Raw genomic sequence first — 27,473 nt, forward strand, 5'->3', positions numbered from 1 at the left:
TGGCTTATTAAATTTACATTTTAGCTAGCTCCTTCTGACAGAAAGCACAACTAATCAATAATCGAATAGGATCCACTTTATCCCCTTAATAGTTCTTCACAGTGTTGGCTTCTCTCCATCCTCATTGCCACTGCCTTGATTACTACAGTCATCTCCTAACTGGCCTTCCTGCCTTTAGCCCTAAACAAAGATGAAGACTAGAACTGTAAAAGTGTGCCAAGCGAGCCACCTTTTTATAGAATGTACATACACCAACTACAACAACTTTTACAAACAAGAGCTAGAGAGAGCAACAACTTCCAAAAGCAAGAGCTAGAACAGGCGTCCTCAAACTTTTTAAACAGGGGGCCAGTTTACTGTCCCTCAGACCGTTGGAGGGCCGTAGTTAAAAAAACAAACAAACTATGAACAAATTCCTATGCACACTGCACATATCTTATTTTGAAGTAAAAAAACAAAATGGGAACAAATACAATCACACCGCCTCATGTGGCCCACAGGCTGCAGTTTGAGGACCCCTGAGCTAGAGAGATGGAAGAGTTAACAAATCTACAGAAGGTTAAAAGCAGAGCCAGTATGGAGATGTTAAATAAAACCATGCATTTTCATAAAGTGCACGCTGCCTAGCCCTGCCCTCAGAGACCGTGGGCCATAGGAACAGCTGCAAGCAATGGTTGTTTCCTACCACCCTTTCTCCTCCAACCTCCCCGGGGCTTCGGTCTCTGGATCAGAGAAGCTTGACTTGCTCCAATCTCCCTGACTCCTGAGCGGGGCTTGCTGAGATATGCCCTGGGCAGAGCACTGGGCAGGAAGGAGACTCCTCACATGACCCAGCTTAATCTGTATTCCTCCCTTTCTGAAGCTGCACACTGCAGTGGGAGCACAGCAGAAATGCAGACAAAAGAGAGACCGAAATGGGCAAGACGGGCGCTACTGCTTGGCATCCTCTGGAGCACCGCACACCTGCCTCTCCCAGGAGCCTCCTTGCCCCAGCAACTCCCAAGGGCCACAGGTAGGTGGACACAGGGATCAGTTACCTCTGCTGCTGCTGCTGCCATACATAGAGAAGAAGGGGCAAAGATGGGGAAATTCTCACATAACTTTCACTTATACCTCCTGCTTGAAATTTGCTCCGAATTTTAGGATTTAGAAATGTATCAAACACTTTCGGTCCCTCAAAGAAGTTATTAGAGATAGCTCTGAAGTAATCCATGGAGATCATGAAGCAAGTCTCCGGTTTTTATTGCTGGAGACGCCATCATGGAAAAAAAATCTTTTCATCCTTAGAAATTCTGCAGTAGCAATGATTTTTTTGCAGACCTTTGGACAACTCAGGCTCAGAAATGTGAAAACAAAATTGTACAGAAATTAGAAATCTTTACTCATCAGAGATACAGCTCTAAGTTCGGCGGGTGGGGATGGGGTTAAAAATTCACTTTTAGAAATAAAGCAGAGAAAGAGTGATTTCATGATTTCCCCTTTTTAATTCTTACACCATCACCACCATATTTCATTAAAGCATCTCTTTTCAGTCCTGAAAACTAATTTCTAAAGGCTCTACAACTGTATCGTATTTGGAAGTACATTATATGTTTTCACTGGGTTCTTAAAATTCTACCCAGATATGCCACACTTGCAGTTTTGTGTTTTTTTTTTTTTAAGGAAGCTCTCTTTGTGGGCTTGGAATGTGTGACTCCGAATTCTTCAAGCTTTCATCTCCTCTTCCTTACTAGAAAATAGCACCCAATGTGTTATTTCTCCATCATCGGAGTTTCCCGAAGGGTTTTTCACAAAACAGGAGCGCAGAGACGGAGGCATCATAATCTACTTCCTAATTATCCTTTACATGTTCATGGCTGTGTCTATTGTCTGTGAAGAGTACTTTCTACCCTCCCTGGAAATCATCAGTGAATGTAAGTGGCTGGAAACCTTCCCCATAACCTTCAGGAAGAGTTGTGTCACATAGATAAGGCTCTTTGAAACAGCTCAGCAATAATTCTGTCCATCTCAACTGGTTACAGAGCAGGGACTTCTGTTTTGTGGGGTTCTATGCCTTAAGGCATTGGCAAAGTGTGGTTTCTCTTGATAGTTAATATGCATCAGAGCACCTTTAACTTGGTACTCAGCAGTTATTATTATACTACCTATTTCCAGAAACTTCCAGTTTGTCTACTATCTGGCTGTTTATTATGAGAAATGCTCTAAGATTTCACTTGTATGCATTTTGTATGTACTCCTAATACAATGAATTTCCTAATACTTTGTATTCTATACTTCAAAATCTTTTTTTCATTTTTACTCTAAGATGGCTATAACTTTATCTAAAGAGGTAAGTGATAAACAAATGCAATTAAAGACCACCCTGCCCCTCTTCCTTTCTCAGCATCCTGCCATTAAGGAAACTAATTGATAAATTTAAGAATCAGTCAATAAATAAATAGAACAGTATCTTGCATACTATGTAAAGTGACTTTTGGCATTGGGAAATTGTAAACTCAGTTATTAAAAACTAAATACCATTACTGGGTTCTGAAAATAAGATCAGCCAGTCCAATCCTCTCAGTTCTCCTCCTCCAGCAGTATACAGTGCTCAGAATTCTGAGGATAGGCCTTCACTGGTACACTGGTCCCTAAAGCCGGGATATCTGTGATGTTTTGCACCATATAAGTCTCTGTGTCCTATTGGTTAGTTAACCTGTTGAGCCTGCTCACTTCAGAGTAACGTCAAAGTTAATGGCTGGGTTTCCTCCCCTCTGTATATTCACAGGAGGCAACATCCTCAACACCCTCCCTTCCTCAACCACACAACCATTGCTACCATTTCTTCACAAAGGAAAGAATGTGAACGTAAACTCTCCTTTCTCTCAACACCCTACTCACCTCCCTGCTAAAATTAAAATGCAAGGCAAGTTATTTTCTTTCTTGCCCACCGCAGTATAGCAGTGTCTTTAGCACCTAAAACAGTAACTGGCAAGGGCAGAGGTACTCAACACCTATTTAGCTAATGAAAAAAATCTATAGAATAGGTTAGCATGTTTATTACAGTTATTAAACTTAAATAGATGCAAATATATACTTTTTTATACTGACATTACATCTTACCTTAACACTGATTTTTTTTAATAAAGATCAAATTACTTAAACATATTATTTTAACTTAATGAAATACAAGAAAATTGAAGAGAAAGGTAAAATAACCTATGTTTCCATCACCCTACAATCCCCACAGTTATCACTTGGTCTATTTTCTTTAAATCTTTTGAATCTTATTAAATACATTTATAGTTTCAGGTCTTTCTTTTTCATGTATTATTTTAATGTGTACATTTTCCCATATCATTACTCTTCAAAATATTATTTTTAATGGTGGCATGATAGTCTGTGATTTAATAAATGATTTGAGTAACCTGACACTGGTTTTAATCTCATTGGACATTTGTTTTAAACTTTTTGTGATAAATAATGTTATGCCAATGACTGTATAAAATCTCTGCACATTTCTTTGATCATTTCCTGATTAAGGGGCAGAAGTACACATAGCCTTATAAGATATAATTTCCAAAAGGTGTTCAACAAAGAATGTGCCAATTTAAGCCTCCATAATGTATGGCAGAATCCATTCCAGAAAACCATGAAAAACATATTTTAAGTATCTTTGTTAATTGCTTTAAAATGGAACTTTATTTTATAAATCTTATATTTATCTTACTATGTATGAGAGAGAATATTTTATATGTTTATTCAATTTTACAATTTTGTTTTTGTGGGGGTTTTGCTCATATTCTATTGAGTGTATTTTTCTTTTTCTTACTAATTTTCAAGACTTAAAAAATATATAAAGAGTATATTCTTCTATATCACATGTTTTCAGGGTTTGCTGTTTGCTTTTGTATTTTGTATAATATCACATAGAAATAATTTTAAGTAAATTTATAAATCTTTTCTTTTATAATTCTCCTCTTGGTTTTACTCTTAGCTTTTTGGATCCCCAGGTCAGGAAAAGTGTCATATTTTCTTCTACTTATAGTTTTTCACATGTATTTATTTCTTCCACTAAGAATTTGTCTTGCTATAGGATACAATGCTACTTTTTCCAAAAGTTAACCAATTTTCATATAAATTCTTGTATATATGTAGGTGTTTCTTTACTCCCAAATCTATGTTAATAATGTATTTATTCATTCTGTGTCAGTACCACACTTTTAAGTGGAGAAACGTTAAAAAAACCAAAATTAAAAAAATGTTAAAAATATAAAATTAAGAAAACTTAATGCTAAGGTATTATTATGTCCATTTTCAAACAATGACTCAACTAAACAATGGCATGACTAAGAATAAATTCATCAAGAGTTTTCATTATAAAAAATTATCTTGGTAGCAATAAAAAGTAAATAAATAAAAACTTTTCTAGCACTGCAAAAGAAACTACTGCATTAAAATTTAGATGACTCCAAAATAATCTTCGTTAAGTGACTTCATAGGTCTAAAATAATGACTTCTACCATGTCACTTGTGGAATTACTTTGAAACATCATCAGTAAAAATATATATTTCTCAAGTGAATCACTGTGCCCTGATATATAATATAGCAGCTATTACAGATGTGTGATTGATGGAGGCTCATGCCACAGCCAATCTTCAGCCCTTAAAAATTGACCCTCGCCTTGAGTTATCGAAAATACTGGCAACAAAATGAGACAGAAATAGCGCAGCTCAAAAAAATTTTAACTGCCTATGAATTAGTTCTGTCATTTTTCTTTTCAAGGTCTAGCATGGTCTTATCCAAATTATGACATAAGCAATAAAAAAACAAGTCCCCTGCAATTGGTTTACATCTACAGAAACTGGCTTCAAAAGCGTTTGCAAATGCTTTGCATTTTCCCACAGTTCCCTGATAAGCATTGAGTTACAGCAGTCCCTCCCATTTTGTCAATTAATAATTATTAATATTAGCATAATCCTCCGAACAGTTCACTGAAGCATTCACAATTTGCTACTATTGTTATTTATTTATCAGTTATTAATCATGATACAACTGCAGAAGATCAAGCAAGAAAGGAAGAAATTGCATTAAAACTGTAATACTCAACATAGACCAATGACAAAAGATGCAGACAAGTCATGATGAGCACCTCTTGTAATAAATAGCAGAAGTCAAACGTCACTTGAATATTACAAATTTAGTAGATTTTCCCTTTTTTCAAATGTGCATAGTGTTTTCGGCACCCTCTGTGTGTATGGTTTCATGTAGTCTTTACAAAACCCCAAAAAAGTAAGGACTAATATTTTGACTTTGCCAGTAAGAAAACTGAGGTCCGAAGGCTAGGTAATTTCTCAAGCTGACAAAGCCATGCAGAGCTCTCTTGATATCAAAACCCAAGTATCACATAATTTTACACATCTCTGTTGGAGATAAGTTGCCATATTATGATTATTTCAGAACTATGCTATTTGAATAATCTTACAAGAAGTTTCCCTCTTAAGGGAACAAACTTTTGCCCACAAACAAGATTTCTTTACCACAAACAAGATTTTGACAAAATAATATATCAAATATCCATTGTAACCAAGAAAAACATATTCTACAAAATACACTGAAATACTTACAAAAATCAGTTTAGACTTTTGGTAACCTGTATGGGGTTATATGTTGATGTTACAAACACTGGCCTATAATAATTAGGCTCCCAGGCTTAATCTGAACATTTTGTCTAAGATGTACATGAGATTATGTTAATAACACACAAGGGCTGTCCAGAAAGTGTCCAGCACACAAGGGCTGTCCAGAAAGTGTCCAGCCACGTAATATTAAAAAGAGAGATATACATGGCTGGATACTTTCTGGACAACCTTCAGAGTACCATAGAACTCAATCATCATACATGAGGCCCTAATTTTCTATAGGGTACATATTTTCAGTTCCTATCTAGAACACAAATGGAGGAATTGGCAGGCCCCTGTCTCACCCTAGACTTCGCCAATCCATTATTCCTTCCTCAAATCCCCACAGGGGCCACTCATTTGGTGAGGAACAAGATTCAGCAAGGTAAAAACTAGTATAGGCTTGAGACTGGAGTTTCTAAGTAGGGATGAGCTGGAAGTGGTGGAGGATGGAGTTTTTGCTGATCTCCTAGAAAGAGAGAATACTGGCTTGCCTGAGCTGTGGCCCTCCTAGGCGAGCTGTGTACTAAGCATGTGAGGAAATGTAAGTGAACTGCTTACCCAGATACCCGGCACACAGAAAATATTTACTGAATATTCATTGTTACATGAGAACAAACTGCAAAAGTTCGATCAGGAAAGATGAAAGTGGAGAAGGTGAATGAACAAAGTCAATGCAAACATGTTTGGAGCAAATAATCCAGTATACAGGACATCTGCTAGAGCTTGAAAACCAAGTTTAAGGTAACTAAAAGCAAGTACTATTTCACGAGGTAGGACGTAAGCTCGTAAAACTCATTCTTTTATTTTACCTAGTATGCGACATGGCAACTTTATATCTTACGTATTTCTAGAATGTTCTACATTCCTTTTATTGCCTTCACATCAGCACTCATACTATTTTATCCTTAGTAATCTTTCATTGGTTAAAAAGCAATACCTTTAAATTATAATTGAAATATAAACCAATTTATATAATATACATTTAAAACGTAATATTAACCAGATTACTTTTAAGGCCAAATAGGACTATTACTATTCATCTCTATAATTCATTTTTTCAAAATCTAACAAAAGTTAACATAAAATGAAAACAAAATATCCTTATGATATGTAATGGAAATCTCAAAGCTATTGAACCACAGTTTAGAGTAGATTTCTTAATATTTTTCAAGATATTTGTATAGAAAACTCTGAAAACTTCTTATGATTGGTCATTTGATAGAGCCCAAATTTCAATGTCGGCTATGAAATTCTTCTTTTTTTTTTTTTTAATTTTTTTGTAGAGACAGAGTCTCACTGTACCGCCCTCCGGTAGAGAGCCGTGGCGTCACACGGCTCACAGCAACCTCTAACTCTTGGGCTTACGTGATTCTCTTGCCTCAGCCTCCTGAGCAGCTGGGACTACAGGCGCGCGCCACAACGCCCGGCTATTTTTTTGTTGCAGTTTGGCCGGGGCTGGGTTTGAACCCACCACCCTCGGCATATGGGGCCAGAGCCCTACTCACTGAGCCACAGGCGCCGCCCTTCTTTTAAATGTTACACTAATATACTATTCAATTAGAAATTATAATCCTCCATCATTCTGATACCTTTGAGTTATAATATGTCTAAAGTGAAAATGATCTTAATAAAAGTTGGGGGAAATATACTTAAAATATTTACTATTTCATTATAAAAATTTTACTCACTCTTCTATGAACTAATATTTGCCCATGTCCTAATCTGTGTTTCCGAAATAGACAATAAGAAAGAAATGCAAGTTGTAATTCCAGGTAGAATTGTTTCTAAATTGATAAAACTGAGAGTTGAATAATTCTGTGAGTACGGCATTTGGACAGCCTACAGTTCCAGGGGAATTGTTTGATTCTTAATCCTCATGAAATTTACAGAAGTAAAACCTTCCCAAAGAACAAAGAATCTAAGAATAATGCTTCCTCCTCGCTACAAAGACCCTCATCCTCCCAAGAATATTTTATGCTCTTTGTTGTTCTTTTCTCTCTGATCTAAATTGTGGTCCCCTTGGATTGTATCTAAATCCACACCAGGCCTAAGAATCTAAGTGCTAAGTAGCCTGTATATTATCAAGAGGCTATTGCAAGAAAAAGAAATAATAATGATGATGATAAAGCTATGTATCAATCTCTTTACTTTGCCCACAAAGATAGCCTAAAGGCTTCTTAGTGTCAACAAGATCTCTAGGTTCCCATTCTACTCTGAATTTACTACCTATGTGACTTGGACAAGTTCTGGATCCAAAACTGAGGTAACTGTAAGGGTGGAGGTAAAGGGTCCTATATATGTTTATTATGCTAGGCCAAGGGCAGGTGGAAGTCCACTGTAATCCTGTAGTTCTTAGATTAGGAGTGGGGAAGAGCCCTTTTTCGGTGGGCCACTAGAAGCCTTATTCCAAGTTTCAGAATTAATTCCTTCATAGTTTAGACAAACTATGAGGTCGTAAATATAAGGTAATACGTTGTTTTTATGTATTATTAGTAAAACCACAGAGCACATACATGCAGATATGTATTCCTGACTCCCAGTAACTAGTTTTCCTCCTAATCACAATGATGCTGATTTTGCTCAAAATATTTCTAGAAATACATTTGAAATTAATTGCACAATCAGTTTTATGATCAAAAAAATATTTTGGTTTGCTGTCGCATTTCCTCTTGGCATGACTGCTCATCTTAGTCACTAGGGCTGGGTCTGAATAATTTTTGATTGTTCTCCCAAAACTCTAATATATTCACAAGGCATGAAAATTTGCAGACTTAAAAACTGCACCAAAGAACATCAAATTGCATATAGCATGCTTGTGACTATATTGACCTACGTATGTAGTATGTAATATACACTATGAAAAGGACTAGAAATACATCAAAATAATAGCAGTAGTTAAAACACAATGGTAAAAGTGTAAGTGAATCTTCTCTCTGTCCTCTTAAATTTTCAGTAATATAGGACTGCAGTTTTTTTTTTTGTGGTTTTTGGCTGGGGCTGGGTTTGAACCCGCCACCTCCGGCATATGGGACCGGCGCCCTACTCCTTGAGCCACAGGCGCCACCCAGGACTGCAGTTTTTTAACAAAGAAATTTAAAGTGGCATACAGTCTTGAGGAAAAGAACTGATATTCTACATTTTGAATAAAGACTGAAAAAATCAATACCTTAAAGATCATGTAGTCTAACCCTCCAATCTATAGATGGCAAAATATGAGGTATGTCTACATGACTCATTTGAAGTCTCATTAAGTTACTGGCAGGCTAGAATCCATGTCTCAGTTTTAGTTCAATATTCTTCCTACTATATCATATTTCCAGAAGATGACTTTCAAAAGCTATTATAAACTTACTAACATGGCATTACAGAAGAGAACACACTTTAGAAAAAGTCTGATGAATTTTAATAATCAGCTGATTACAATGAAGTTTCACTTTAAACAATATTTTGGTACCTGAACCTATGGAGAAATCTCATCTTGAACATTTCTACTATACCCTGAAGGAAATGTGATTATTCCTTCAGAGTAATGGGGTGGGGGAAGTAATAGCAATGTAGGAAAAAAAAAAAAAAAAAACAGAACAATTTATCTTTAATAATAAACCATAGCAGAGAGAAATTCTACCCAAAAGATCAAGGAAGACAAAGCCAATCTATTCTAAAGTTCAAAGGTATAAACCATTTTATAAAATATTCTTAGAACCTTAAGATACTTGTTAAAATATCTTCAAAGTTTTATACATTCATCTACACAAAACCTTTTCTCATAATTCAATTAGAGCTGAGTGAATAGCAACAAGCTTTATTCTTACTGTTATTTGAGACAGAAAAGAGTTCTCAAGGGCCACCTATTTTTCTACCTTGCATTAGCCCAATAGGTCACCTTTCCTCTCTTGAGATCGAATTTTTCTAAAGAAGCATTCTTAAGCTAGCACTAACACCAAGTCTGAACAGTTATTTCGAAATAAGGCATTATCTTCATTTTCATTTTCTTCCATGTATTATACAGTCCTGATTTGATTTTGGAAGATAATTCATGCAGCACTACATTTATAATTCGAATTCCCTAGAATATGCTAAAACTTCCAAAGTACTCCTAACTCCCAGAAAAAAATGGAAGGGGGTGGTTATGATGCCTAGGCCATGAAGCAAGGGTTTCACCCACCAAGTTATAATTGGTCTGCCTAAGTGTCATACTTGTATTAGGTTTCTATGGTAAAACAGAAACAACATTGGACCTAAAATCAATAGGTCCAGATGCCCGATCTTGAGCTTTTCCAGACATCAGAATCATGAACAAAATCTCTTTTCTTTATAAATTACCCAGCCTCAGGTATTATTCCTTTATAGCAACATAAAACTAAGACAAAATGTAAGCTACACAGATTATTCTCTCTTCATTCATCAGTGAAGACAGATGTCCATCAAGTGACATAACCAAAGGCAAACAGTGAGATGAGACACAGAATAAAGCTGTGGTTCCTAACCCCCTGGGTCCCCAGACCAGTACCGGTCCATGACTTGTTAGGAACCAGGCCACACATTAGGTGAGCAGTGGGCAAGCAAAGCTTCATTGGTCACCCTCTCCCATTACCCCCAGATAGGATTGCCTATTTGCAGGAAAACCCTCTCAGGGATCCCACTGATCACAGTGAGCTGTAAATTATTTCATAATATGTTACAATGTAATAGTAATGGAAATAAAGTGTACAATAAATGTGATGAATTTGAATCACCCAAAACCACCATTCATGAAAAAATTTCTTCTGTGAAACTGATCCTGATGCCAAAATGGCTGAGGACTGCTGAACTGCCTGGATTGGATCATTTTTAACCATCCTGACAGAATCTTTCACAATGGTTTCTCCAGCATCAAAGTAGCTCCATCTAAAGCTAGTTGGGCCTCTGAGACCAAATAACTCTGTGAGTTAAAATTAATGACCAGGCCTGGTGTCCTCAGAAGGCAGCAAGTAGATGACTTTCCAAGTACTTCTATCCTTCAGAATAAAGCCAAAGTCCTAACTAGTATCCAAAAGGCCTTCCATGGTCTATTACCTTTAATCTCACATCGCCCACTGCTCTCCCTTCACACCCATCATTCCGGACGTGTAGGTCTTCTATTTCTCGAACACAAAGGCTAGCTTCCACTTCAGAATCTCTGCAGTCATTATTCTCCATAGAATAGTCTTTAACCCAGGCATATTCCTCATTTCAAAGTCTGTAGTTCACGTTCTCAATTAACTCCTTTCTGGTTACCCAACCTAAGATTTCAATCCTTCCCCCATGACATTTATATTCCCCCTCCCTGCCTTTATTCCTTGCTATTTATCTTTAACATAATGAATATTTTATCATGTGTGTTTTTCCCTCCACTATAATTAAAGCTCCATGAGAGCAAAATCATGTCTCTTTTGTTCATTGCCTATCCCTAGTACATAGAAAAGCATGTGGCACATAAGAAGTACACAATAAATGTAACAAATAAATGAAGAGTACCCAGAAGACTATATATTGCTACTAAACAAATCACCCCAAATCACTTTATTACCTCTCACAGTCCTGGAGGTTTACTGGGCTCAGCTAGGTGGTTCTTGCCCAGGCTCTCATGAAGTTACAGTCAGAGGATGGGGCTGGAATCATCTGAGAGCTCACTCCCTCACATTTCTGGAACCTAGGCTGAGAAGAGTCAAAATTTGGGGACAGAAATAGCAGAAATTCCTCAGCCGTCTCCATTTCTTTATGGACTCCTCATGAGGTCTCTCCAATATGGGGGTTTCAAGGTATCAGGACTTATGTGATGGCCTAGAACAAATGTCCCAAGAAAAGGAATTGTATCACCTTTCATGTCTCAGAAATATAATGGCTCTGTCATAGCTGTTCTCTATTAAACAAGCAAGTCACAAATGATCATTCGGATTCCAGAAATGAAGACAGACTCTACCTGTTTTTTAAAATAAGGTATAGAAAGGAATGCATATGGGACAGAAACATTGTAGCTATTATTTTCAAATACAATATATCACACCAAGAAACAATAAAAAAGGAAATCAGTAAGTTCAAAGGCCAATGTCCCAGGAGCAGGCAACAAGCAATGGCCCTATGGATAAGAATAAAGAGGAAATAGCAACCACGTGTAACAGGTACTCAATTAAGCACACCAGTGTTTTAAAGAGTCTGCATGGACCTGTCAATATAGGTATAGTAAACAAAAAACATCAACAAACGATCACCATGAAGTCTCGAAAACCTGAATTCTAGTTCTGACTGACATTAACTTTGTGACCTATGATAAATAATTTAGCATCTAGCCTGCTACCTCTACTGACTAGTTGTTAGCTTATCAGCAAAGCCTGGTTAGAGATTTCTGATGCAACCTTATCTCAACTTTCTTAAAGCAAAGGCAGAGTAGTTTCTTCCAGGCTTTTCTCTTTTCCTTTGCATATTAAGTCCCTCAGCTCTAAAACTGAAAGGTGCAAGCATTTTTTTTTTTTTTAAGAGATAGAGTCTCACTTTATTGCCCCCTGTGATGTGACAGCTCACAGCAATCTCCAGCTCCTGGGCTTAGGCGATTCTCTTGCTTCAGCCTCCCAAGTAGCTGGGACTACAGACATCCGCCACAATGCCCAGCAAGCATCTTTTAAGACTTTCATCCAGTCAATGACTGAAGCTAATGGACTTGCATGGTTGTAAGTCTGAAAGACATACTCAACTGTTTGGATGATACTGTAATATTTTATTTACTACTTTCAAGCAAAGTTTTAATAGGTTCATGTTTTAAATCAATCAACTGTATTTATACATTATCAAATTGATTAGACTATTATTTAACAATTTCTTCTCATTTGTAATTAGACAAAGTTCAAATTGCAAATTTGTGAGCAAGCTGGATACAGTTTCATTTATAGAATCTGTTTTTCCCTCTTTCAAGTTGAGTTAAGATTCCCAAATTATCTTTTAAAGTCATGCTGTTGCTACTCACCCACAAGCCCTTCAGTTAGAAAGGGGTTCCTTTTCCGGATTGCAACAACCCCATATCTTGACACTCGGAATACTGAGCTGCATTTCCTCCCAAGAGCCTCCTGGTCTTCTCAGTCTTTCTATAGAAGTACCAAGTGATAAATCCATGAGGGAACCAAAACAATGTATTTTATTTTTTAACCTGCATATTTTAGTTTTGCAGCTTAAGTCAACATTAGTGTTTGTACAGGAAGCTATAGTTTTGAGTATCTATTGTATTTAGTTATAAAGATATCTCCTTCACTTCATCCAGCATAATACTAATTTCATTTATGTTCAGCCCTTGGATTGTCTCAGGATGTTGCAGGTGCAACTTTCATGGCAGCGGGTAGTTCAGCTCCTGAATTAGTTACTGCTTTCCTAGGTAAATATTGCTTTTTATACTTTTTACTTACTCAATACACTTTTATCCTATTCAGGTTAACACTAACTTAGCTATTACTATCTTGCATTTAGGTGTATTTATCACAAAGGGAGATATTGGCATTAGTACCATTCTCGGATCTGCAATTTATAACCTGCTTGGTATCTGTGCAGCCTGTGGCTTACTGTCTAATGTGGTATGTAAGAAAAACATTATTCAACATAACTTGTTGTCTTCCCAAATTCTAAAATTAACTGTTCATAGTATGAGATGAACAAACAAGGCACTAGTAATATATTTGATCAAATTTATTAGTCAGTAGAAGAACATGTATTCAATTTAAAGTTAACCCACAAATAGCTCCAGTCAAATTTTTGAAAGTCATTTAGGTTCAGAAACACGTTTTTTCTTTAAAATTCCTTTTCCTCTAAACAATATGCAAAAGGGAATAATATTTAACTACAAATATACACGCAATTTTAATATTACACTAGCATTGTACTTAAGAGAAGTTACACTATAATGGAAACAATAAATTAACTATCATTTTACAGGTTTCAACACTCTCATGTTGGCCCCTATTCAGAGACTGTGCAGCATATGCAATTAGCGTAGCAGCAATTCTTGGCATAATATTTGACAACCAAGTTTACTGGTAAGCTTGTGATAACTGTTCCTCTTATGTATAACATAAATACACAATGGGATTTTACAAAATTCTGATAGTTCCATAACTTTTTTTTTTCCAAAAATGTTATTTCAGTCAATCTGCCACTTCCACAACATATTCCGATGGGTCTCTGAGCTAACTTCCTCATCATAAGTTGAAGTCTTCTATTTTGCGATTTCTTTTTAGCCACCTCACGGACTCCTTTTTTCTCTCATTAGTCATTGGAGACCACTACTCCTCCTTCTCCCAATTGGCTGACCAGTCAGAAAGTTTCCCAACTTCTATCATCTGTTAAAACCCAAACAGTTGGTTTTTTCCTTCTGCTGGGTTATTGCTTACCTTGCCTTCATTAGAAGTGGTCACTGTCACAAAAGATTGGAGAAAGATGGTGTAGGAAGTAAAAGCAGTCCCTTTATATTCCTCCAAATTCTCTGATGCTCGTTTAGCAGGAGGAACTATAGCCTTCTTTCTCTAAGAACCAATAATGGTTAGCTTTCAGTATTAAAAATTATTTTTACTGTAATCTGTACCTAGCTGGTCCAAGAAAACTGAAACAAGGAGGGAACTTAGTAGACAGATATCAACTTTTTCAACTAATAAGCATCAAGCATTTACTAGGTGCCCATCAGTATGCTAGACATCAAAAGGAATAAAGATACATAAAACTCACAGCCCCATAGGTTGGATATGCCAGAGGACACCAGAAAAAAAAATGTCAACTGACCCATCTGGAGTACCACAACTCAAAAGCACTGTGTAATACCTAACAGGGAGCAGAACTTCTAAATTAACCACCCTGTCATCTACATCTCATTTTTCCTCCCAAAGACAGATAGTTGGTAAACTGGAAATCCTTCTGGAATTCAGCAGCTATCTATAGGGGCAGTGACTGTGAGAGTTTATCTAAGGTAATACTTCCTCCATTAGCGAAATGAGGAACTCTGTTCTGTCAGCTGCAGCCGAAAGAGATTTATGACTATAAAAGGTAAATGCAAGGTTCCACTGTGATTACATTAGCTAACTGCCAGAGTACAGAAAAACAGTTTTGGTACCTAAGCTTTAATTTTATTTTTGATAATATCCTTATTTTGTGAATGTAAAACAAATTAAGCTACATTAAAATCACTGAAAAATCTGTGTAACAAACTGAAAATCCCCAGCCAAAGCCTGACACATTCTGAATATTTTACACAAAATTCCTATTACAGAAAATTTGAATAGACAAAGTAGAAATAAGCTATTATTATATTTTCTTAAATGCATTACACCTATAAACTAAGGTAGAAAATGCCCACCACTATTCCTTAGTTTTACTTTCCTGATTTTGAAAATCTCCAATTACTATTTTCAAGGCTTTTTTAATACCTATGATTTGGAAAGAAAGTACACATAAAGACACTGAATTCTGCTTTTTAAATACAGAAAGAAGTATCAGGCTCTTATAAATAGATTTATAATAATACTATAATCAACTGGACAAATCAACAAAAAATACCTAGAAACATTTCATTGTTCTAATACTGCTTCTGTCAGAAAATTATTAAATAGATACTGCCCCAAAGCTATTAACTCCAAATTACTTTTGTCTTTAATTTAAAAACACAAATTTCTTTTCTTTAATCTATAGGTATGAAGGAACTTTATTGCTTTTGATATACGGATTATATGTGTTGGTGCTGTGTTTTGACATTAAAATTAACCAATATATTATAAAGAAATGCAGTTCTTGCTGTACCGGTCTTGCAAAAGCTATGGAGGAGAGAAGTGAACACCAGCCACTCATGGGATGGGAAGATGAGGGTCAACCATTCATTCGTCGGCAGTCAAGAACTGATAGTGGGATATTTCATGAAGATTCTGGCTACTGTCAGCTCTCTATAAGTTTACATGGTCTTAGCCAGGTTTCTGAAGGTAATGACTACATCCTGCCCAACATTAAGTCTATATACTAGAAATAAGAATCTCGTTTCAATTCAGCAAATATTGTGTTCTTATTACATGAAAAAAAAAGGTAGAAGTTCTGAGATAATAAAGAGGAATTCCCTACCCTTAAGGAACTTCATGTATTATAAGAAAACGAAAACAAAACAGCCAAAGTGTAAAGGTATGTAAGTAACATAAAAAGATAAATCAAGTGTAACTGTGGTTCATAAATGAAAGACTGTACAAAATTTGATGAGGAGTGTTAGAAGATTATCACATAGAAAGCATTTAAACAGAGAAAGCCTTGCCAAACAGGTTAAGATTTTAAATAATGACTATTGTTACAAGCAATGAGCAACAGCAACTTAAGTTCTTACTTACATCAATGATGCAGAGAATATACATAGTATAGTACAGCAAATGCATACTACGGAAGCAGAGGAAGGATGCAGAGAAAGGAATAGGATAGGAAGCATCCTAAATGCTAGTATAAGGATCGTGGAAGGTTTGTAAGGAGGGAAATTACATGTATTAGAACTGTTAATTTAGGAATATTATCCTGAACTAATGTTCAGAGAACTGAAATGTGAAGTAAGAGACAAGGAGGTCTATAAGAGGCTATTACAAAAGCTAATGCATTCACTAGATACCTAGGTAGAATAAAAGCCGTGGGAACAAAAGAGAAAAGATGTGACACAATACGGAGAAAGCATCAGGAAGACGTGTCAACTGAGGGACTAGCTGGGGACAGGAAAGGGAACAAAGACAACTGCACAGTTTTGATCTTGACTGAGAAAATGGGAGCACCACTTATAAAAATTGAGAATTTCAGAAAGAGGCTGGATTAGAAGAAAAGAAAGAAGGAAATATTTGAGGCTGAAACACCATTTGAAGCAGTACCAAAACATTAGATAAATGTGTTCACTAGGAAGTCAAATTCAGCTAGGGCCAGGATTTTAAGTTTATGAGTTACTTTTTCATAAAGTGGCTGTATAAAATAGACACTAATTTTAATTAAGTCCATTAGGAAGGAAATTTATTCTAATTTGTTATTTACAAAACTTAAAACATGACTTTTTCCCCTTCTTAAAAAAATTATAGCCTCTAGTCTTTCTAGTATAAGAGCTATGCAACTCTAAGTTAAATTTTATAACAAGAATGCAAAAGAACCAGTCCCAATTCTTTGATTACATTAAAACTATATCTCATATTACTTAATGACACAATGGTTAAGGCTTGGGAGACATTTTTATGAGTTATTTTATTAGCACTAGTTGTAATGTGATTTCATCTAATATATGAATATATTATTTTATCAATGCCATACAAACTTTGAACAACCTTAAATTCCCATATTTATCCAATATAACATTATCTTTGTTTTCCACTAACTTAAATTGAATAAAGGAACACACTAAACTTTCATAAGTTACACCACAGATAATTCACTAACTTCCATTTTCTTAGGGTTCTTTTTAATTTGGTAGTCTGAATTCTTTTTTTTACTAAATTTGTAAATAAAAGAGTAAAGAAAACAGACACCCCCTCCAAAAAAAACCCCCACTTATAATAAGTAGAATGGAATATGCAACTTAGTAAGAGGACTATACTATAATTGTTTTATATTCCCTAAGTATGCATTACTTGATTCATAGGGCAGGAAGAGGCACCATCAAGATAGTAGACGTAACTGAAGCACATGGGTTAGAAGTCAGGTTAATCCCGTAAGCAAATAGTCACTGAAAACAATCCACATTGTAGAAAACCAAGAGATGTCCAAAGGACATTTCATAAACACGATCTCTAACATATTTACAGAATGTGCCAAGCTATTTTGATGTATTTTGCATTTAAGGCCCAAATCAAGAAATGCTGAGTATCACATCTAACATTATCAACTCTGAAGTTTCAATTAGTTTCTTTTTGACAATATCAGTAATGAGGTATTCAAATGTTTTAAGGAGTCTTTTAAAAACTTCTACAGAAAAAAAAAAAAAGAAAGAAAAAAGAACTGATAAAGCTAATTTCCTTCAATAGGTAATAGTTTTCTAAATGGGCATTTCTAACTTAATGGACTATTTGAGAAAACTCAAAATTGTTTAATTTTTCCACAACAGATCCACCAAGTGTTTTCAACATGCCTGAAGCAGACTTAAAAAGAATTTTTTGGGTATTATCCCTTCCTATTATTACATTACTTTTTCTAACCACACCAGATTGTAGAAAAACATTTTGGAAGAACTACTTTGTGATAACCTTTTTCATGTCTGCACTATGGATATCTGCATTCACATATATTCTGGTTTGGATGGTCACAATTACTGGTATGTATTTTAAGTACAATAGCACAACTGAAAAAGAAAATAATTTCATATGAGAACAAATTGCCTATGTTCACATCAAGGAGTCTAACTAGGAAGCAAATTTCTTTTTCAGCAAGATTAAATATTAGAGCTAAATATTTATATTATTAAATATTAATAAAACAAAGAGATCATTCAGGTTTTGTGACCTGCATATTACGTATCAACTATATTTCCTATTATTATACCCACTAGCATACAAGTCAGGGATCATCTTAAAAATGCAATCAAATTTGTAGGACGTCTATTATGATTACTAATTAAATTATATTGCATGGCATCCACAATAAATTCTTCATATTTAATTCCATTCCACAATAAACAATAGTGCAAAGAGCCAGCGCTTTGAGAAAAGAAGAGGTGTTCACTGTTTAAGTGGATTATATTTTACTTTGCTTTTCAACATGGCAACATAAACGTACTATAAAATGAGTGAAAGGATACAAAATAAAGTTTCATTATAGGTTTCTAGTACCTTTATAATTAACACTTAACTAACACTGTTTAACTTACTGCTGGCCACAAACTTCTCTAGTTTCCAAGGAAAAACTAATTTATAAACATAAAAAAAAAATCAGGACTTCCTCCCAACCTGTATTGACTGATATTAGAGGTGAACAAACTACTGTGTGTGCCAAAACCACCCAGCTTGTTTTTATTAGTAAAGTTTTACTGAATATAGTCAGTCCCATTCATTTTATATATTATCTGTGAACTGCTTTCAAGCTATTCTGGTGAAGCTGAATAACTGCAACAGAGATCATATAACTTACAAAGGCTATATACTACCTGGCCCTATAAACACACACACATATACGTGCAAACACACACATAACTGCTGACCCTTGACTTTTCCCAAATTAATATGTAAGTCTCCGAATAATATGATAGCAAAAAGTGGAATACCGTGTTTTTTTTAAACAAGAAAGATAAAAAGTCCAATTCGCTTGTATGTTGTATCTACCCAAATTTTCTCAGCCAGACACATTTGATACATAGTAAAGAAAATTAAAAGAGAGCAAAATTAAGCAATAGATCACAGAACAGCTACCAAGATGTAAATATTAGTATTTATATATATGAACTCTAGCAAAGCCAGTAACAAAAATTAACAACCAATTCCAATTAGAACATCAATATATAAGCATGCAATAAATAAGCAACTTTCTAATGAAGTTCTTTTAATTGGTGTTTTAAGAAAAAAATAAAGAAAAAAGATACTAAACCAAATTTTTAATTACACCATGAAAAAAAGTTAAATACCCTCTTTTTTTTTAAACTTCCCTCTGGTTCTGCTTCCTGTAATGAATACATTTCTGAAAAATACTGTACTGACATCAAATTTAACATAAGTATTAATAAATTGGGACTGTTTACATTAGAAAGACTCAACTAGAAAACAAATAGGTTTTGTTTTCCTCGAAATTTAAAGGAAGGTATATCACTAAAGCACAACTTTAAAAATGTAAATATACATGTTAACACACAGCTTAAAGATAGCTATAAATAATTTGCTTGACTACTTTTGAGGAAACATTTTCAGAAAAGAAAATGATGGGTCTCATGAAAACAACAGCCCTAAAGAGATAGAAGGCAGACATCTTCAACTTCTGTAAGAATACCAAATGGAGTGACTTCTCACTAGAAGAATTTTGGCTAGTAAATATCTGTAATTAAAAATCTGTGCTACATGGGTTGCCCAAATTACCAACCTGATTCAAATATTTTGCTAGCAAAAAAACTAAATAAAATGCATATTGGTTCTAAAATCTAAATATGCCTATTTTATTTTTGTTCAGGGAGGAAGTATCTGTAAAGACTGGTTAATGAATCTAATAAAGTTTCTAACTTGTAACGTCTATGTTTATTACAGGAGAAACACTAGAAATTCCAGATACAGTAATGGGCCTTACTTTATTAGCAGCAGGAACAAGCATACCAGACACAATTTCAAGTGTGCTGGTTGCAAAGAAAGGTAAGAACTAGGTCACTCAAGCTGCAGTGCCCATTCTTTAAACCTTGCTGGATTCCAATGAGTAAAGGCAGCTTTCAAAATATTTACCTGCTTGGTAATGTACTTTGAAGGGGGAAAAAAGTTACTTAAGAGGAAAAGTGTACTATTTAATAGATTAATTTCACTTACTCTAATCCCCAAATAACAGACACCTGAAATGCGCATTACATAGTTAATTAACCATGTTAAACTTGAATGAAAAGCAATAAGCTACATACCTTATTGAAAAATGGTTTAATAAATAAAGATAATTATCATTAAATAAATGTTAAAACTTAAATACTAACCCAAGAAAAATTTTAAAATATAAATTCAATAAGACATCTGCTCTAATAACAATATTCCAAAACCAACCAACAACAAAAAGTATCCAGTGTTTTTCCTTACAAAGACTATTAATAAAATGCAGTACTGGTATGCATATTTTAACAACATGCTTTTCTTCTGTAGGTAAAGGAGATATGGCTATGTCTAACATCGTGGGATCCAATGTGTTTGATATGCTATGTCTTGGTGTTCCGTGGTTTATTAAAACTGCATTTGTAAATGCATCAGCTCCTATAGAAGTGAACAGCAGAGGACTAACTTACATAACCATCTCTCTCAACATTTCAATTATTTTTCTCTTCTTAGCAGTTCACTTCAATGGCTGGAAACTAGACAGAAAGTTAGGAATAATATGCCTACTATTATACGTGGGGCTTGCTACATTATCAATTCTATATGAACTTGGAATTATTGGAAATAATAAAATAAGGGGTTGTGGAGGTTGATATTATTAATAGTGTTATATGGGAAATGTGAATGGCAGGGAGGGAAAGAGAGGAAAAAATCTGTTTCTTCTTTTAAATTAAATAAAAAAAAAAATCTTGAACTTCAGAAGTAATTCTTTATCAGCAAAGAGTAATCGAAAACCAACCAAAATTACATCCTAATTTGTCTGAGTCCTTTCTTCTCATGAGCAATTACATATCATAAAACAGAAGTTTTGGAAAAAACCACCTATATTTAAAAGCTGAAGAAACTAGAACAAATCTCACGATGTATTACTGAAAACAACAAGAAAATGGCTTATCTCATTAAAAACAGTATAACCATTCATTTAAACTGAATGACCAGACTTGCTGTCTTTAAAAACCCAAACTTGAGATTAACAAAAATCACAGTATATTTTTAACATTATACTGTTAAAAGCTGGTGGGAGTTTTAAAAGTACATTTTTACAGCTTTTGTAAGCATACAGTATTACTTTAAAAATGACTTCTACTAGGAGATTCAGCAAAACAGATGTAGGAATGTTCCAACCATGGTTTGAAATTATGCATTACGATCCAAGCGAACATCAATTTCTCTGCCACTGATTTTTATGCCATTCATTATTCTGCAAGCTTTTTCAGCTGATTCTGGGGAGTCAAATCTGACCGTTCCACAGCCTTTTGACTTTCCGTTCTCCATTTTTATTTCTGCAAACATTACATGACCTATAAAAGAAAAGCCTTAGAATTACTTTTCAGTTTAAATAGGTTCCATTTCACTATACAGGTTTAAAATTCCCCATAGCCAAGGAAGTGATAAGTAATTTGGCTAAAAAAAACAATATTAATGATTTAAAATAATGACTCATATAAGCGTTATTCTCATCATTTTATATTTTGGATAGAATACAATTCATATAAAGTAACAAAGATACATATTAGAATATACAAAATTGGAATCAGGATAGATTTGCTTAGGATTTAATACATTTTATGTTAAATCTTTAGTTTCTGAAGTGTATTTTATAGCAGTCAATCGAGCTAGCACAAAATACAACCATGCCCCATAAGAAACTTATATATTTAAATAAAATTATTTTTTAAATTAAATGGTTGTTTACTGCCCAAACCCCCAATCTCTTTTCCTTTCATCTTCATTTCGTTCCTCCATACACTGCAAATAAGTGCAACTGCCCAGAAATCCGATTTCTATCAGGCATCAAAGGACCCGATAGAAATCTGATTTCTATCAGGCCACAAAGGGCCCTGCTAATTCTGCTTTCCACCACAGTGCCAAAGTCATTCATTCAATATCACAATTTGGACTCAAAGTCTAAGAATGGCACCAAATATGTTACGGAAATAGTCATGGAAGAAACAGCATAGATTATGTCAATAAAGGTAACAGTAAAGTTAAATTAGCACAAAGGAGAAACTTCAGGGAGGAGGTGGAAAACCAGACAATTGTTTCATGTACAGTTAATACCACTGCTAACCCTAGAGACTAGTATTTAAAGTAAACCAATACCATTTATTAACATATAAAGTGGCTATAAGGGGGAGTTAATCACTAATTACACATAAGTAACAGATGTAAAGTCAGACAATCCTCAGGCAAATCAGAATGCATAATAACACAATCCAAATAGCTCATAAATTTAAGGTGTGACTATTTATATCTCCCCTCCCCCACCATGTACATGTCAAAACAAATCAAGTTAGAGAACTTCAAATATTATAGTGTCAGCTAATTTAGTCTGGCAACCAAATCAGATAGCCAGATACATTCAGTTCTATAAAAGGAGGGGAAAAAAGAAAGGGGAGTGCTTGCCAAAACACTGCATAATCCCTCTCCAGGTTATGGGATCAATTTTTATTACCAGTGGATAAGTATGATCTTTTTCCTGTTGAAATCTTGATCTGAATGATCTCTTACCTACAACATCCTGGACTACTTTTCTACTTTTGTTTATACATCCACCTGTACAGGTGGATTTCTTTTTAAAACCAAATGGTAGTCAATAGCCCACCTACTAAACACTAATTAAATGGTAAATGTCAAACTGAGCCAAAACCACGATCTTGTTAGCCAGGACAGGCAGTCTTTACATATGTTCTGAAAGGACATTATAACACAGGCTAATCTCCAAAGACAGTACACATAATGGTTTAAAAAGAGTCTAGTAATATTTAGCTACAACCAGAATAAAATAAAACAAACAAAAACCAGAGCAATAATACTTTTTAATAGGTATCATAAAACAAAAAATATATATATATATTTTAACCCTTTGAAGATAAATAATGTAGCACAATTTTCAGAGTCCTCTTAGTATCCTGAATGCTGATACCTAAAAAAAAGCAACTTGAATTAAAGAAGCCTACTGGGGTAAATGGCAGCACTTAATAGTGATTTTGAAAGGGACTGTAATTTTCAAGAGACTTTACAGTTAAAGGTTCCACCCTATTCTAATTTTACCTAAAAACATAGGGTTTTTCTTAAAGTAAGTATCTCATTGTAGTTTTATTACCAATAAGGTTCACCCAAAAAGGAAATCTTCAAAGCTTTAAAGGAAAATGTCACTTTTACATAATCTCTCTCAATCTTTCAAAATAAGTTTCTCTTTATGTTTCTTTCTTAAGTTGTCTCCCCCAGTTTAGGAATCAGCACTCAGAGCTCCAAATTCTTGACCTCACAATGTCTACAGCCATACCACCCTGAACGCACCTGATCTCGTCTGATCTCGGAAGCTAAGCAGGGTCGGGCCTGGTTAGTACTTGGATGGAAGATCTCAAAAATTTTCTAGCTGACTTGAACCTTCTTACAAGTTTGGACATTTGGGCTATATACTATGTTGAAAATAGCCCATCCATAATTGTTTCATGGATAGACGAGAACCAGAAAGAGATGAAAGCTTTCTAAGTTTCTTCCTAATCCTATTAAAATGCCAAATGATATATTTTCTAAAGATAAATAATTCAGGGGAAAAAAACAGTATCAAATAATTGACTAAAATCAGATGTGGCTGACCTCATACTGAGGCATTCCTTAACTGACTTAAACATCTACTGACTTCTATGATTCCATGAAAATAGGACTGCTATTTTACCAACAGTAAAGGACAAAACAGCATACCATGAGAAATCAGTATCAGAGAATAATCAAACATACTGATGTTACATATGCTAGTAATAAAAACGACTTATCCTGCCGTAAGAAAAATCTTTCCAGTTTATTTAATCCAGTCTATTAACATATTATGGGGTGCACTTTGGGAAAAGACAGACAAAATTAAAGCCTTTATATAAAAAACTCGTTTAATAAAATCTACTACCTAAGTGAAGCTGTAACATAACCATAGGAGACAAAAGGAAAATCAGACATTCTACCATGAGAAACAAAATTAAAATATATTGGACAAAACACAAAGTTTTGATGTTTCTTTACAAACAAATCAAAGTAACTACCAATGAATGTTCTTCACATATTATTATTTTTACTATTACCAAACTACTTTTACTATTAAGTTACTCTAGAGTAAAGTCCATTCATCATGCTTGTAGCAGCAAGTGCTTTGGTAAATAAAATCTATCAGAAGGCACAATTTCTCATGCAGTTAACAAGTATACTGATGTATAAATACTACACAGTGGAAATCTGTGGAACAAAGTTATTTTTGTTTACAGTGCTAACAGCAAGAATAACTGGGAATAGGCTTTCCTAGCACTGAAATTCTAAAATGTTATAATCTCGCATCATACCGAGCCAGAAGACCAGAATTCAGCTAAGTATAGAGAAACACGAGAGTTAAGTTTGAAAAACTATGCCTATTTGACCCCATTAGCACAAGCTGAAGTAATGTGGGGTCCAACTTGGCACAGATCACTTAATTTACTTTTACTCAGTCTTCCTGGAAATGCATGTCATTGAGGAATTACACAGGACAGGATAAAAACAGAGCTCTCTTTTACTACAGGAAAGATACGCTTCTTACTAGCCTGGGGTCAAAAACATTACCTTTGGGAGATTATAGGAAGTAGAAGAAATTGGAAAATAACAGTTATATTCACTTATTTCTCACTTTGTTATATTTGGGAAGATCTAAAAACATTTTTCCTGAATTTATAAAGCCTGAGAAAATGTGGCATTGAGGGCAATGTAATCCATAATGTAACATTTTCTCAGCCTTTGCAATTGCTCCGTCAAGGACATCTGATCACTAAAGACATTCTATGAGCCGGGAGCTTGCCAGCGGGACCATTTACTGGCAGATAGGGTTTAGGACAGATGCATGGAATACCACTAGACTCTTATTAAGAAGCAAGCAATAGAATATACTTACTTTGGGCAAAGGGAAACAAACAAACAAACAGACTTGCCTTTATTGCCAAAGAGTTCATTACTGACTCACAGTAGGTTAAAACGAAACATAGTATAGGATACACTGTGAAAAACTCAAAGATTTATAAATAAACAACATAATGTGGAAAAAATGGATGGTTTAGTTCATATTAGCCAGATAATTTCCATAGGTGTCAATAGCTGAACACTAATTTCTATATTATTATAACTTATTTTCTTTCCCATCAATGCAATTAAGAATAAAAATAGGGGGAGATATATTAAGGGATTATATAAGCATGAGATTACCAGAATATAAAACCTGAAAGTCAGATGCTTATACAGTATTTTGAGAATAAAAATAAAATTCTTCAGATATATAAGTTGATGAAAAAGGGTATAAGAATATAGCTAAAAGAACAAAGTAAAAAATAATTTACCAAAAATACTGTTCAAATTTTTCAAATGTAGATTTGGATGCTTTTTCTTTTCAGAAAATGTCCTTCAATTGCTGATAGCCTTCTATCAAAACAATGCCACTCCAAACAGAAGCCCACCAAAAGACTTCAAATTTGCTGTAAGCCTTGCCCATACCTAAAGGAAACCTGCCTCTATTAAGATAATGAAGAGTTAACTCAGTGTTACTCACATTTTTATAGTCTTTTTCCCTACTTAGCTCTTTATTCTTGCTAAGTTTCATTTTTACTTTTTTTTTATTAAGTCATATACACATAGATTATGAATACATTTATGCATATGTGGGGTACAATGTGTTGTTCTTTTATACAGTTTGACATGCTTACATCAAACTAATTTATATAAGCTTTTGCTTCATTTACTTGATTATTGTGTTAAGACATTTATGTTCTACACTTGATAGCTTTGACTTGTACCCTTGCAATATGCTCCATAGATGTGGTCCTGCCGTTTACCCTCCCTCTATCAAACCTCTCCCCTCCTCTCCTTTCCCACTCCATTTCTCTCCTTCATCCTGGGCTATAGTTGTGTTCTATCTTTCATAAGAAAGTGTGAGTAAATTTAAGTTGGTTTCATAGACGTACTGAGTACATTGGATGCTTTTTCCTCCATTCTTGAGATACTTCACTCAGGAGAATATGTTCCAGGTCCCTACATGTAAACATAAAAGAGGTAAATTCTCCATCTTTTTTACGGCTGCATAATATTCCATGGTGTACATATACCATGGTTTATTAATCCATTCCTGGGTCAATGGGCACTTGGGCTTCTTCCATGACTTGGCTATTACAAACTGAGCTGCAATAAATAATCTGACGCAAATACCTTTTTTGCAAAGTCATTTTTGGTCTTTTGGATATATTCCTAGTTAGAGGAATTGCAGGATCCAACGGTAGGTCAATTTTTAGATCCCTGAGTGTTCTCCAAACTTCTTTCCAAAAGGAACATATTAACTTGTATTCCCACCAGTAGTGCAGAAGTGTTCCCTTTTCTCCACATCCATGCCAACATCTGTAGTTTTGGGATTTTGTTATATGATCTACTCTAACTGGAGTTAGATGGTATCTCAAAGTAGTTCTGATTTGCATTTCTCTGATGATTAAAGATGATGAGCATTTTTTCATGTGCCTGTAGACTTCTTATTAATAAGTGCGAGTTCTCTGTGGATTCTGGTTATTAGACCTTTGTTGGAAATGTAACCTGTAAATATCCTCTCCCATTCTGAGGGCAGTCTACTTGCTTTACTTACTGTGCTCTTGGCAGTGCAGAAGCTTTTTAGTTTGATCAGATCCCAGTAATGTATTTTTGGTATTGCTTCAATTGCCCGGGGGGGGTGGGGGGGTTCCTCCTCATAAAGTTTTCTCCCAGGCCAATTTCTTCAAGTGTTTCCCCTGCACTCTCTCCAAGAATCTTTATGGTTTCATGTCTTAGGTTTAAGTCTTTTATCCAGTGACAGTCCATTTTTGTTAGAGGTGAAAGGTGTGGGTCCAGTTTCAGTCTTCCACAAGTCGCCAGCCAATTTACCCAGCACCATTTGTTAAGTAGGGAGTCTTTACTCCAATTTAAGTTTTTGACAGGCATATCGAAGATCAAATGACGTAAGTGTCTGGATTCATCTCTTGGTTCTCAATTCTGTTCTATACATCTACCTCTCTATTTTTGTGCCAATACCATGCTGTTTTGATCACTACAGATTTATAGTATAGTCAAACATTCACTCTTCACAGATGATACGATCGTATACCTGGAAAACCCCAGGGATTCAACCACAAAAGCCTTAGAATGATCAAGCAATACAGCAGCATCTCAAGCTACAAAATCAATACTCACAAAATCAGTAGCATTCATATAAACCAACAATAGTCAAGCTGAAAAAAACAGTCA

The 27,473-nt window shown here is 34.9% G+C and overlaps 2 protein-coding genes across 8 annotated transcripts in view; one reads left to right on the plus strand and one right to left on the minus strand.

Annotated features, from left to right (window-relative positions):
- Positions 1–819: 819 nt before the first annotated feature.
- SLC24A5 (solute carrier family 24 member 5) lies at positions 820–27,410 on the plus strand. 6 transcript variants are annotated; one of them, XM_053593928.1, is made up of 10 exons: positions 820–1,012; positions 1,734–1,913; positions 12,962–13,045; positions 13,138–13,241; positions 13,600–13,700; positions 15,343–15,626; positions 17,756–17,962; positions 19,875–19,976; positions 25,607–25,689; positions 27,317–27,410. In XM_053593928.1, exons 1-10 carry the CDS (start codon positions 826–828, stop codon positions 27,368–27,370), a joined length of 1,386 nt encoding a protein of 461 aa, XP_053449903.1. In that variant the 5' UTR covers positions 820–825; the 3' UTR covers positions 27,371–27,410. The 6 variants fall into 6 exon arrangements, with proteins under 6 accessions (XP_053449903.1, XP_053449905.1, XP_053449900.1 ...); XM_053593930.1 differs by lacking the exon at positions 27,317–27,410 and having other exon boundaries at positions 25,607–26,660; XM_053593925.1 differs by lacking the exons at positions 25,607–25,689; positions 27,317–27,410 and adding an exon at positions 20,466–20,828.
- The window catches only part of MYEF2 (myelin expression factor 2), a 39,998-nt gene continuing 32,755 nt past the window's right edge, over positions 20,231–27,473 (minus strand). For both annotated transcript variants that reach the window (XM_053593936.1, XM_053593935.1), the window contains one exon: positions 20,231–21,496. In XM_053593936.1, coding sequence (XP_053449911.1) covers positions 21,333–21,496 — 164 coding nt within the window. In that variant the 3' untranslated portion in view covers positions 20,231–21,332. The remainder of the gene's footprint in view (positions 21,497–27,473) is intronic.

This window comes from Nycticebus coucang, chromosome 6, assembly GCF_027406575.1.
Source record: "Nycticebus coucang isolate mNycCou1 chromosome 6, mNycCou1.pri, whole genome shotgun sequence".
Taxonomy (NCBI): Eukaryota; Metazoa; Chordata; class Mammalia; order Primates; family Lorisidae; genus Nycticebus; species Nycticebus coucang.

Bases quoted from the DNA above. Each gene is read 5' to 3' on its own strand.
- SLC24A5 (XM_053593925.1), top strand. From the start codon at position 826: ATGACCCAGCTTAATCTGTATTCCTCCCTTTCTGAAGCTGCACACTGC. The intron at 17,963-19,874 runs GTATGTATTTTA...TGTTTATTACAG, and splicing joins TTGGATGGTCACAATTACTG to GAGAAACACTAGAAATTCCA. The intron at 19,977-20,465 runs GTAAGAACTAGG...TTTCTTCTGTAG, and splicing joins TGTGCTGGTTGCAAAGAAAG to GTAAAGGAGATATGGCTATG.